The 13,570-nt window shown below is 41.8% G+C and overlaps 1 protein-coding gene across 2 annotated transcripts in view; it reads left to right on the top strand.

Moving 5' to 3' along the window:
- The window catches only part of fancc (FA complementation group C), a 35,277-nt gene extending 22,139 nt beyond the window's left edge, over positions 1-13,138 (top strand). The window contains exons 9-15 of one of the 2 annotated variants that reach the window (XM_072680947.1): positions 1,459-1,514; positions 2,135-2,234; positions 3,237-3,312; positions 4,955-5,075; positions 9,000-9,174; positions 10,222-10,413; positions 11,980-13,138. In XM_072680947.1, coding sequence (XP_072537048.1) covers positions 1,459-1,514; positions 2,135-2,234; positions 3,237-3,312; positions 4,955-5,075; positions 9,000-9,174; positions 10,222-10,413; positions 11,980-12,138 — 879 coding nt within the window. In that variant the 3' untranslated portion in view covers positions 12,139-13,138. Of the gene's footprint in view, positions 1-1,458; positions 1,515-2,134; positions 2,235-3,230; positions 3,313-4,954; positions 5,076-8,999; positions 9,175-10,221; positions 10,414-11,979 lie in introns of both variants that reach the window. The other variant, XM_072680946.1, reaches the window with a different exon arrangement.
- The last annotated feature ends 432 nt before the right edge of the window (positions 13,139-13,570 follow it).

Below are 13,570 nucleotides of genomic sequence, written 5' to 3'. Positions count from 1 at the left end.
AAGCATGTTCAGCTGTCCAACGACGCGTTGGAAGCACTTCGAAAAGATGTGGTTCGGTCATTTCATGTGACTTGGAGGAAGTGTCTGCTAGCCTTTACTCTTAAAATAGAGAGAAATTGGGATTACAAAACATCTACATAATCACTCTGAATCCAATGGAATTATGAATTATGTTTATTATTACACCTCTAGTGGCGCTTAAATGTGTGCAAAATGAAGCTGTTTAAAGAAGTTCTAGTATAATTATTCTTGTAGTTCTCTTATGAATTATATGGACATCAGGTGTGTTGTGGCTACTGTCATCATATTAATCATATTAAATTTTATAAAAAAAATTTCAAGCTATATTTTTGTTACAGAATCAGATTAAATGGCTAGTTGTTAGCTCTGATATCCAGTCCAGCATATTCCTCTGGTATTCACCCAATATTGATCCTGAGTATGTGCCAAGTGCCATGTCTTGTTGTTGCTGTTCTGGAATTTGAGTAAAATGCATGCTGCCACAAATGAGGCTGATGTTCATTAGGCTTACAGAAGTTACCATTTTTATTGCAGTTTTTTCATTACCACACATAGTCACGGTCAGTTTTGATCATGCCTCTGTATTACAGCTGTAGCATTTCTCCTCACTCTTAGAGGGGATCAAATAGAGCGTCTGGTGTTTGTAGCTGAAACGTTTCTCTTTTTATTGGAGCAGCAAATTGGCGGCTCTTGGCAGGCGTCGAAGAGCTGGGCTTACGGGAATATCTGAGATGCTTCTTGTTGGTTTTGGGGGTTGAAGGGAGTTGGTGCGTGCGTGCGTGTGTGAATTTGTATAGACTGCATGACCATGCTAGACCATGTTCGACAGCATGACATGGTAGATAAGATTTCTTTAATGGAAAGTGCAGGATAATGAGGCCTATCTCTATTGAATACATGCACATATATATGCATGTACATACACACACACACACACACACACACACACACATGCACTTACTCTCTTTGGAACAAAGACAGAGGGGGGGGGCACACATGGGCCCTTTTCTGGGGCATGATGTTCTGAGTGCGTGTGAATGGCTTTGTGTTGTTTTACTGCATTCCTGGCCCATATGACTGATGCGAGAATGGCAGTATATTAATTAGCCTAAGCCTGTTTTCCTATTAAAAATATGAGCAATCGCGCAGCGTCAGGCACGCATGTACAGTACAGCTGCTTGGGTATATATTGTCTCCTTTAAACTTGTAGAATTTAAAACAGATGATACACTGCACAATAGAGCTGTGTGTTTAAAAGGTTACAAAAAAAACCCTGGCTGCTAATCTAACAACAGCAGCTCATGTGAGAAGATCAGTGGAAGGAATTCAACAGCTTGTAGTCCTCTGCAGTGTCTCAACATTGCCCTCTAGTGGTCAGTAAGGGCACATACGAGACGTTGGGTCTAACACGTTAACGGTGGTGTTTTTTTCTTTCAGCCCAAAGCATCAGCGCTGCACTGCCACCTCTCTCTTGTAGTAAATGATGTTTTCAGGTGGGTGCCAAAGTCTATTCATGTTGGCAGTTTCTTTAAGTTATTTCTGTGTCTGATTACAAATGTAATATTCATACTACTGCTAGATCATGTTCAGCTGAGCAGTGGGAAGTACGCTATAGTGGAACCAGGAGCGCTGCCAGGACCCCTGGTCCCTGTCAGTCAATCTTTTCCCGCTCATATATCGCCCCTGATTTGAGACACGTCTCTTAATTATTGAATTAAGATGTCTTGTTCAGTCCCTCACATAGTTCTTTTCACATAGCCATGCATATGTGAAAGAATTGGTGGTTCCAAAGAGCTCACTGAATTCTAGTGTGGTACTGTAATAGGATTCCACCATTGCAACAAGTCAGTTGGGAAATTGGAAATTTCATCCCTCCTAGATATTCCACCATTAACTGTGAGTGGTATAGAAAAGTTGAAGCATTTAGGGACCACAGCAACTCCGCCATGAAATGTCAGCCCAGGCCAACTCCTTACTCATGCCTATGGATTTAGAATGAGATCATAAAAAAACTCTGGTGTAATGAATAGGCGTCCCTATACTTTTGTTTTAGATAGCCTATACAGTGCATGTCTGTCACCAGGGTCTTGATTTCGTTTGTGTTTTCATGTAGGAGTGTGTTGATGGTGATGGAGGAAAATCTGGCTGTGAGAGCACTCATACAGGTTTTCACTAGCTGCTTTCTCCAGATCCGGACTGCCCAGAAACCACAGGTATGAGCTGCTTTCATCCTTCAGGGTTTTGCTGGTGGAAATAATAATAAAAAAAATGTAAATAATGGGTTCCACTCTTGAGGGGGGTATTTCACAAGGCAAGCTTTTACAGGTACACATGGAAGCCCAAGGTTCAGGATTGTCTAATAGGACTGTCCCTCAGCTCATTTCCTTAAGAATAAGCTTCACAGTAGGCTCAATTTATCTGGCTAAACTGAAGTTCTGGTTTGTGAAGCACTCCTCAGGGGTACAATTTTCACAAATGACTATGTACTCATGGTTGGAATGCATTCAGTTACTTTACGTTGTTGACACAGATGTGCAAATGTCCACGCACAGCTTGTCTAGTCCCTGTAAAAAAAAAAAAATCATCCAACATCCTGACCTCAGTATCGCTCCTGTTACTGAATGCAATCTAATCCTCACAGCAACGCTCAGCAACAAAAGCAGGGTAACCTTTTTTTCCCCCCCGTTTCAGATGAAACAATGAACGAGCAGCTGTCTCAATACTGTTGTCCATACAGTATAGATCAGAGAGATACAAGATCAGACAAAACATTGTGAAGATAAACATTTAGTTTCACCTAGAGGACACATCACTGTTCATTAGTAGTAAAAGACTATCAGTTGAGCTAAATAAAGCAGCATTATGCAAAATTATTATTTATGCTCATGGTTTCCCCCTTCAGGTGGAAAGTATAATTCACTGAAGTGAATATAAATTGTGCTTTGAGCCCTCTTCTTTCTCGTGGCACATGTGAATTTTACAGTTATGCAGTTCTCGTGAGTGCTATCTTGCCTGCACCAACATATATACATAGTACAGTTAGCAGCATGCTAAGCTCAGAGTAGCAACTATATCTATATCTACGCTAGACAGTGGAACATTAAAATTATTTTGAAGCTGCTATTTTAAGGTAAAATTCTTCATATTGTTGCTTTAATGTGTGTGACATATTTTCTGTTTTGATCTCAATGTATGTGTTTTTCCCTGAGTTTCAGGAAAACCCTCCACTGAGAGCCTTTTTTCCTCATGTACCCCACAACCTCCTCACACCTTTATTGACCACACCATCAGGTACAGTATAAACCTGCCTAACTTTTCCCCACTCAGTAATATACTAGTGTGTGTGTGTGTGTGTGTGTGTGTGTGTGTGTGTGTGTCTAACTTTTATTAACATAATCCTCAATAATACATCAAAAGCATTGGGACATTTTCTCATACTTTGGTTATTCTGAAATCAAGGGTGATTCTATTTTACTGAAGTATCTGTATCTGTCCAGAGAAGACTGGACACTTCTGTGAGGATTTGGGCGTTCAGTGGGAAGAGCATTAGTGAGCTCAGGATGTTTGATGATCACCATCCCACCTCATCCCCCAACTCCCCAGCTCATACCCAAAAGTATTGGATGGAAGACTGTCATTCCAGAGAACTCAGTTGGGGGGCTTTATACCCCACTAGCCAATATGTTCATGCTTTGCTGCTCCAGAGAGCCCTATTCTAATTGGCAGTACTTCTCTACAGGGCTGTGTGTGTATTTGCACATTTGTGTCAGCAATGTAAAATAATTGAATGTCTTCATTAGAAGGGCTGTCTACGAACATATGAACATATTCTGCGGGGTACTTTTATCTGGCCCGTCCGAACACCACCCACACCACAAGTTTTGGCTGTACAGTTCATTAGGTATGTGTCTGAGACGCTGCTGAGCCGGATTCTGAACAGCCCTTTAGCTCAACCATCCGGATCCTCAGAGTAGTTGACCTTATCTCGCACCCACTCTGCCCCCCTTTCAGTGTAGCTCCAAACAAACAGTGCCCCTTCCTGAAGTACCCACCCTGCAGCACACACACAGCTCAGCTCAGCCTGCAGATCCATATCTCTGACTGCACTCCCCCCGGCCCCCTGGCTCTGGAGGATATCCTCACAAAGCCTCCGTTTCTGCACTCTGTGTGTCTGTTTGTGTGTGCGCTTTACTTCTGTGTTTATTTACCACTGAAGTATGATCATTACTTGATTGACGGGGGGCACATCTCTCCATCTCTCTCTCCATCTCTCTCTCTGTCTCTCTCTCTGTCTCTCGCTCTCGCTCGCACACTCGCACGCTCATGCTCTTACTCTTATACTTACTCCTATATACATATACTCTTACTCTTAGTAAGCATTTTACGCTTTAGGGCTCTCTAGGATTAGGATTGCTCTCTCGCTCTCATACTGTTTTTGTCATTCACTCTCCAACACTCATTCTCTCAGCTTTCTTGCGCTCTCACTCTTTCTTTCTTTATTTCTTTCTCTTTTACATATTCTCTCTCTCTCTCTCTCTCTCTCTCTCTCTCTCTCTCTCTCTCTCTCTCTCTCTCTCTGGATTTGTCTCTCTCTATCTCTGTCTTTTTCTTGCGCTCTCTTTCTTGTGCCCTTTCTTTCTCTCGCGCTCTCTTGTTTTCACTTTCACTTTTGCCCTTTCTCTCACTGTTTTTGTCATTCTCCCTTTCACACTCGCATTTTTGTTTTTTGGCCTTCACAAGAAATATCTGCATTCTCCTAATAAGCAATCAGTCATACCCATCATATGAGCCCACTGCTGCTTGCTGTGTTCATTTAATGAGCTTTTGCATTTAAATCTGCTGCCCAGTACAGTCTTATAGACCTAATTGTACTACAGCATTGCCCAATGCCTGTTATCCAGTATTACAACTGCCATTCACCATGTCTTCACAGATGTGCCAAAGGAGGCATGGCTGAAGCACCTGTGCTGGATTTGGGAGTTAATCCAGGAGATACTGTGTGAGAGAAATGAGGGAGGAGAGGAGGAAGAGGAAGACGAACAGGGGAGCCAAAGGTAAGAGCTGAAACTCCCTGCTGGTTTCCATTCAGAACCTAGGAATGAGCAGAGGTCTGAGTCTCACTGCGATTTCCACCACCTTCTCTCACCCAGGCTTAGTTCTCCTCAGTTGTAGCGCAGAACATCCGGTGGGAGGCTGTGGGGCAGGTGGGAAGCTGAACTTGCTGGCCTCAAAGAGAGAGGACAGAGAATGCTAACTAAGAAGAAAAAAGATGAAGGAGGTGTTTGTAGCAGTTTCCAGGTGGAGGGAAGAGAAGTGATCAAGGTGTGATGGAGTGGTTATGGTAGTTGGCGTCAGAAGTAAAGTTGCAGCAAGTAGTAGAAGGAATGTGAAGGTGCAGAAGGTGTGTGCAGATATTGCATGAAGGGAGAATGTGTTGTAGTAATGGGAAGCGAGATGCTAGTGTCTCGACCAGCTTCTGAAGTGTCAGCTTTCAGGAAAGTCTACCACTGAAAGCTGTGCTGTGGTTCAAATGCAAATGTCACCCGGTTTGTATTTACGTGTACGTCAGAACGTGTGAGTGTGCTTTGAAATCTGGAGCTTTAGCCTGTGATTGACACTAGGGGAGGGCAATATGGCGATATTTTATTAAAATCATGATCAATTTGATCATTGTGGTACAAGTGAGCGTTTTGTAGATATTGTCAGTGCCTAGATAACACTTGGCCAACTGCACATTTCGTTTCAGAGAAGGTAAGTAGTGCAGTAGTAATGGTGTATCGTAAAATTGTCTGTAAATATCAAGATTGATGGCAGACAGGGGGTTCATTTTCTGCTGGATTTAAACCCTGACGGCTAAATAGCTTTGTTGTGATTTTTTTTTTTTAGATCCCACTATTCTGAACTTTTTGTTCACTCAGATATTGGGCATATGATGGTGTGTTTTCATACCATGACAGTTTTCCTAAAATTCGTTTTAAAAAAGTCACAATATATCTTTTTGCTTGAATCCTAACACTCGTTTTGTGACGCATATCGTATTGACAGGTTCTGGACATGCAAATACACAGCCTTAACCATCATATGCAGACAATCAAAAAGAGTTTTACTTTTTATTCAGTCAGAACAGTGGACTCAAGTTCAAGTCCAAGCTCAAAGTTGTATTTGTCACATAAATAGTTACACAGTGAACTAGCAGTGAAATCCTTTGAAAGCTGTCTGCTAGATTATATATAATAAGAAAAGCAAAGAAGATACAAAAGTATAAGTATATGCTGTCTAATGAAAAATGTTCGTTTTTAGTTTTTCCATGGTTTGAACCCTGTTATTATGGATGAATGGACCAATAGAAAAACACTAAATTACTCGGGACAAACTCAAATTTTACATTGACTCCCATTCATGTTAAGAACAGTTTTGCCTTCTTCTGTAAAGTCACCGTTTGGGAAGACAAATCTATAAAATATATAAGAATACAAATGTATACACTAGCAATATATATACAATACATTTACACAAAATACTCCACTGTCTGCCTCCAATATTTGCATGTAAACTAATAATTACGAATCGTTACTGTGATTATGAGAATCACTACAAAGTTGCAGAACTTAATATCACAATACTCAGGTGTATCAATATTTTTACACATTGGCCTAGTCAATCATCAAATCCCAGATTCTAGATCTCAGAAGGGCCAACCCACAGATTCACAGATTGTTAAAAAGTGGTTCAGAAGCATACCAATTCATTCCAAGAGAAATTCCATCAAATAATACAAATGAGCCAACAGCAGTTCCCTGTAAAGGTATTTCTTTCGGAGGCTGGGGCAATGAGCAATAAAAGAGGTCGGCTGAGCTTCAGCGTGGCGGAGAAAAAGATTTTCTAATATGAAATTGATGAAAAATAAAGATTAAGAGGTTCTATTTCCTGCATTCCCGGCTCCATGTCCAGTTACGTAAGCACAATCACAGTGACGTGACTGAGCTTCACACTCACCAAGCTATGTGAGTGGCATATGTTGGATGGCGTCGGACTGTTGTTTAGCGTTAGTGGCTGACTGCTACCTGTAGTTTGTGCTGTGTGTTGCACTGTTAGCTGTAGTCGTTCCACACTGTTAAGTTGTCGTCTGCGGTCGTCCGCTGTGAATCACCACACAAGGAGAAAAATGAAAGAGCTGATGAGGTACACACACAGAGAACAGCCTTGTTTTTCAATGTCCTTGCAAGTAGCAAAGTTCTTTTACTGAATTATTTTTAGATGATCATCTCTGTTCCTTTGTGGCCTCCTGGATGAATTGTTGATGTGCTCTTGGTGAATTTTTGGAAAGCTGGCCACATCTTTCAATTGTTTTGTTTCGCATTTGTATGTAGATTTCTGGACATTGAGCCGGGAAAGCAGAAAATAGAACCTCTATATGCTGCTTTTTGGGTCCTTCTAGCCTGCTTCCCATGGCCTGACGGGTTCCATTGAAGTGCTCTTTAGATTCAACAGTTGTAATGGCAGTAATCATGCCTTGGTGTAGCTGGTGATATTGAACCAATTTGATTTGATTAACGGGTTGATTTAGTAGTAACATTTCGACATGAGTGATATACACCACGATCAGCCATAACATTAAAGCCACTGATGCTGAATTGCTGAAGTGAATAGCATTGATGGTTTAGTTCCTGTCGCACCTGTTAAGCATGTGGGATACATTAGGCAGCAAGTGATGTGTTCAAAACCGGAAAATGGGCAAGCGTAAGGACCTGAGCCACTTTGGCAAGGGCCATATTGTGATGGCGTAATGACTGGAGGGTAAGAACAAAACAGGTGTGTTGGGGTGTTTCTGGTATGCAGTGGTCAGTAACTACCAATAGTGCTCCATAGAAGGACAAACCAGCAACAAGTGAACCGGCAACATGGTCATGGGCATCCAAGGCCCACCTCAAAACCTAAAAGACTTAAAAGATCTGCTGCCAGTGTCTGTAGTAATCCAGATATCACAGGATGCCTTCAGAGGTCTAGTGGAGTCCATGACTTGATGGGTCAGAGGTGTTTTGGCAGTATGAGGTGGATCTACGTCATATATTAGGTAGGGGCTTTAAACGTTATGTCTGACTGGTGCTGGTTCTGCACACATCTTTATCTTTAAGAAATGGAGGGACCATTTAAAAGCTGCTTTACTTGTGTTTACTTGCTATTCTTATGTTAAAGCAGCATTATGGAGAATTGAGAGAAACATGTAGACTGAGGTGACATTAATATGATTCTGGTTGCGCTGCTTTTTCAAAATTACATAGTGCAGTTAGCAGCGTTCCGAGCCTGGAGTGGCAACGCCAGAGAAGGTATTCTCCCTATTAGAGTAAGTGAAGCTGTAATTTTAGTATGACATTTTTTTCATAATACTGCTTTAAAATGAGTTTAAATGTGACAGCTTTCACATCAGCTTCGTTTAGGCCGTCACTGTTGTGCTGCAATTGTTTATTTTTCTTCTTTAAAAAACGAATACGAGTCACTGTACCATTAGGAAAGCTTGCAATGTTTAAATGTTCCAGTAGGAAGAGCATACAGCTCGGCCTCAGCACACAATGTATCATTTCCTTCAGAGCTGTGCTGCCATCTGTCTGTGTTCTATTGTGAAATTATGTCAGCTGCATACAATGCTAACCATATTAAAGATGAAGCGATATAAATATATTGCTTATTACCACTTTTATTGCAGCGTAGTGATATATGGATTGCATGGGAAAGCTCTGCTGCTGGGAAAATGATGTAACTCCTCAGTGAGCGTGTCAGCTGCTGGTTTGTTGTGGCTGTGGAATAAGGAGAGGGGTCGAGGGTTGGGGAATGGAGCACAGGGCAGAAATATGAGCATTCTCGTCCTCCGGAGACACACTTCTGCCTGAACAGCTGTGTAATGTCTGGGTTCTCTCAAATCTCTCCATCTTTCACGTGCTCATCTTCCATATATGTGTGTGTGTGTGTGTGTGTTGCAGGCGGCGCAGAGCTGTGTTTGAGACTTGGTTCTTGCTGGTGCAGTGTGGACACTGGCTGGATGCAGCTGCTGAGCTGCTAGTCTCTGTAGGATCTGAGGAATCTGAGCCTCTGCTTTTCCTCTTGACGTTCTACCATCACCCCACCAACAGAGGGCACCAGAACACTCAGCAGAATGTGAGATATCCAGCAGTGCAAATGTCATACAGCCCTACTGTAGTCTTACACTGAAAACTAATCCTATATTAATATTGTCTCCAAATTACTTAAGTTGTTAAAGGTTTTCTTAGGTTATTATGCATTAACATACATACCCTATCTGTCCAAATGTTTGTAGACATCCCTTCTAATGCCTCCAGTTACTTTATGTTGCACCCACTGCTGAAACAGATGTGCAAATGCGCACACACACACAGACTGCTAGTCCAGTACCTGTAGAGAAGTATAGTCAATAGAATCGGAATCTAATATAGGATAAGATAAACATGGACCTATTGGCACCATGCCTAATGCCAGGTGTGGGCTAGCAGGATAAAAGCCCTTCAGTGTGGAGCTGTGGAGCTGTGGAGCTGTGGAGCTGTGGAGCTGTGGAGCTGTGGAGCTGTGTTCTCTGGAATGATGGTGCTCCACCCGAAGTTGAGATTAGTTAAGGAGTTGTGGATGAGGTGGCATGGTGATCATACAACATCTTGACCTTACTACTAATGCTCTTGTTGCTAAAAGCAAACAAATTCTCACAGCAATGTTCCAAATTCAAGTAGAACAGTAAAGACGGTTGCATACTAGTTTTTGGTGGGTTTAAAATTATTATTATTATTATGATTATTATTATTAATAATAATATATCCTTGTTTTTGGAAGAAACAATGAATAAGCAGGTGTCCAAATGCTTTTGCCCATGTAGTGTATTAACACAAGGCACATATTAAAGCCCCTTTACAATGATTTTTTTGTATATATTTACACCCCATATAAGAACACTGCAGCTGTATAATCCCTATAGTAGCTCTAAACTTTACTAGCTTTTGCTCTACATTTTTAGTGTCCCTCTTAAACTCAGAAAAGGCTTGCTAATTAGCTGATTAGTTGGATCGGGTGCATTACAGCAGTAGAAGCACCAACATGTTCTTGGGAGACCCAGGTTGTAAAGCACTGCTGAATTTAAACACAGCCAAGCCAAGTGGAAAATTACTGATGACTAATTCATTATATTCTTCATCCTAGATGGTGGCAAGAGAGGCGTGGAGCCATTTGAGGATCTTCTTCCTCACCCACACTCTTCCCCCTGAGAAACTGTCTTCTGTAAAGGAGCTTCTCTCCTCCACTCATTCTACAAACCTCGTCCTCCATCTTCTGCTTAACTTTGCAGTGTTTTCTCGAGCATCTACCAGCAGTGCCAGTGAAGTCATACAGAAGGTAAAGACACTGCATACAGCATATTTAGTTGAGTAGCTGATAATTGCTTTCATCACAGCCAGGTGTTGAGTGAGGAGATAAAGATAGACTAGTTCCACAGTTCTACATTTGAACACTACAGCAGCAACAAAAGCAAGAGAACAACCGTCAGTGGGCCTCAATCATCAGTATATTCCTAAACATTTTCTTCATTTTCTTCTCTTCCTTCGTCCTAGCAAAAAAATCTGATTTACGCAGAATTGTTAACAGCTATACTGAATGATCACATTGTCCTCGTAAACTGAAGACGTTTAAGAGCAAATGCAGTTCCACTGACCATATAGGAACACTTTGTAGTTCTATAGTGAAAGACTGTAGTATCTCTGTTTCTCTACATACTTAGTTCTTCAGTTGTCAGGATGCAGAGCAGGTTGGTCATTGTAAAGAGTGGGTTTATGTTGGTGGTGGGTCAACACCTCAGCATCATTGCTGGACTGAGAACAACAGAAATATTCAGCTAAGAGCATCCTGTGGGCAGCATCCTGTGACCACTTACTAAGAACTAGAAGATGACCAACACAAACTGTGCAGCAACAGATGAGCTTCTGTCTCTGACTTTACATCTACAAGGTGGACCAGCTAGGTAGGAGTATCTAATAGAATGGACAGTGAGTGGACACCATGTTTAAAAACTCCATATCCACTCAGAGACTCACTAACAGGCCACCACCATGTTGGTGTCACTCCTCTTTGGTAAGTGGAGCTGATATAATTGGCCAAGTTCAACCAGGGATGCTTGAAATATTCTGATATGACTATGTGTGTATATATTGACCAAATTCAGTATCTTTGGATGGATTACAGGAATAGTATGATTTATCAAAATACACCAAGACTCCAAATCAAAAAATGATTCTCAAGCATATAGTATACATAGTGTGATTGGATAGAGGCTCATTAGCATATCTCAGTCGTCTTTGGCATCAGGACTGTAAAGCTCTATGTCACAATAATGATAAAAGCACAGTATTTGCTACAGAACCAGTCTTTAGTAGCTATGACCGTTATGTAAATATGTTCAGCAGTGTAAACTGCATGAACACTGTGCTTATGACCCCAGTAATCTGACCAAACTACAGCAAATCTAGGCAGAGCCCAGTGAAGCTGTCACCAGCACCTACTTCCCGTATTTACTGTATTGAAGTTCCACTGGTATGTGGAGAGGAACATGCCGCAGTGTGCTCCCAGCTGTTTACAGCCGCTTGTAAACTCCAGACTGGTTCAGTTCCACCGACGGCTTAGAACAAAAACAAGTTTACAACCTCCAGCTTTCCCCCCCCCACTGCATCTGGCTTCCCCCTTCCATGCCTCTGATCCAGGAACGTGATGGTGGCTGGGCTTCAGATTTAGTTTTTTTTTATTATTATTATTTCTGTACGTTCTTTATTGCCTGTCAATCTTCCACTTCATTTAATTCCATGCCTGGATGAAATGCATAAATGAAAAGAGCCATATTCAGTAAGGTCCAGGTGACTTAGTGTTCTTTGTGTGTGTGTATGTATGTGTGTGGCCGGATGATGCTGGCAGCTGCAGATTGAGGCTGGTATGAGGTGCAAGGCGGCGTGGATGCTCTCCTCCGTGCAGCACAGACTAAACAGAACAGACTCACTGGATGCCAGAGTTCACTCCAGACTGAAGACGCTTCAGGACAGCCTCGGTCCAGCCCACGCCCTGAACTGCGCATAAACACTCGAACCCTGCCCAAACCCTGGCGCTCGCTTAGCTGTTTATTAAGACAAGGATTCCTGGAGAGGTTCAGTTCCACACTGAAAGGCTGGCCTGCTGGAAACGGTATTTATATGTTAAGCCCGGTTGCTGTTTTTATATATAACACAAATAAACCTGTGGTAAAGAACTCTGACTGGAGGAGTTTATAGCTGGAAGCTTAGACGTATTTTTGTTCAATTTGACAAATATTATTTTATAAACACGTGTCAGAGTGGCATCTAGTAATTCTCTATATATGGGCAGTAAGTGTTTATTTGCCCAGTAAAACACTAATATTAAAATAAATCCATATTAAATTAATACAAAAATAGTGGTTTAACCTCACTGAGTTCATTCAACATCTCCTCCAAAGCTTGCCTAGTCTAGTATTACTTATATTTATCATCCAGTGCCTGGTTTGGTAAATCGGTGTGTAATGCTGTTAAATCTGGTGATCAGGTGAAGTGACTTCATCAACTACTTACTTTCTTCATAAGAAGAAAAGCTGAATGAGCACTACCCCACCTCATCCCAGAAGTACTGGATAGATCGCCATCATTCTTGAAAACACAGTTCCACTGCTCCACAGCGCAGTGCTGGGGCCCCACACCTGGCATTAGGTATGCCTTTAGGTTGATGTTGATCTGCTCCAGAGATCTGCTACAGGGACTAGACAAGCTGTGTGTGTGCGTGCATTTGCACATCTGTGTCAGCAGTGAGTGCAACATAAAGTAGCTGAATGCATTCAATAGAAGAGGTGTCCACAAACATTTTGGACATAGTGTATGTCAGTGCATTCGTCCTCTGTCATGATAACCTGTTATTTTGACACAAGAGGGCTTACTGATAGTCATTTGTGGGGTTTTTGGTTTCCATTGGAGACAGAATATATAAAAAAACATGCAGCAGTGATTTCCATGTGTACAAAATAAAGCACAATAGGGCTTTGTTCTCTGCTGACAGAACTGATTGTGAATCTTTTTTTTTTTATAAACACAGAACCTCTTCTCTGGCATCGTCATTGCGTATTGTCAAATAATTACATTGTTCCACCAAGTCATGCCTAAATTTATTTGGTGTATCCAGGTGTTTATGCCTCCATCATCAGTGCTTGCCCAGCCGGCCTCGTTCTCCCAGCACGGCCTCTTCCTCTTTGCTTTCACTCTATTCAGTCTGCTCAGATTCAGAGCATGACCACTGGGGCTGTCCACTAGGGGTGTAGCAGTACACGGGTGATGGCTTGGTGCGCACAGTCACAAGAATGCACAGTATACATCTTACGGTAAATATGGTCATTTCACATGTGCACGAGCCAACTCTCCGTGTTCTCACCTTCAGATGTGAAAGAAACGAGAATAAAGGAGTATTTCATTGATCTTCTGCATTTGAACATCTTAACAACTCATGGTAA

Source organism: Salminus brasiliensis, chromosome 6 (genome assembly GCF_030463535.1).
Source record: "Salminus brasiliensis chromosome 6, fSalBra1.hap2, whole genome shotgun sequence".
Lineage (NCBI taxonomy): Eukaryota > Metazoa > Chordata > Actinopteri > Characiformes > Bryconidae > Salminus > Salminus brasiliensis.
This window is presented reverse-complemented; position numbering and strand designations above follow the sequence as displayed.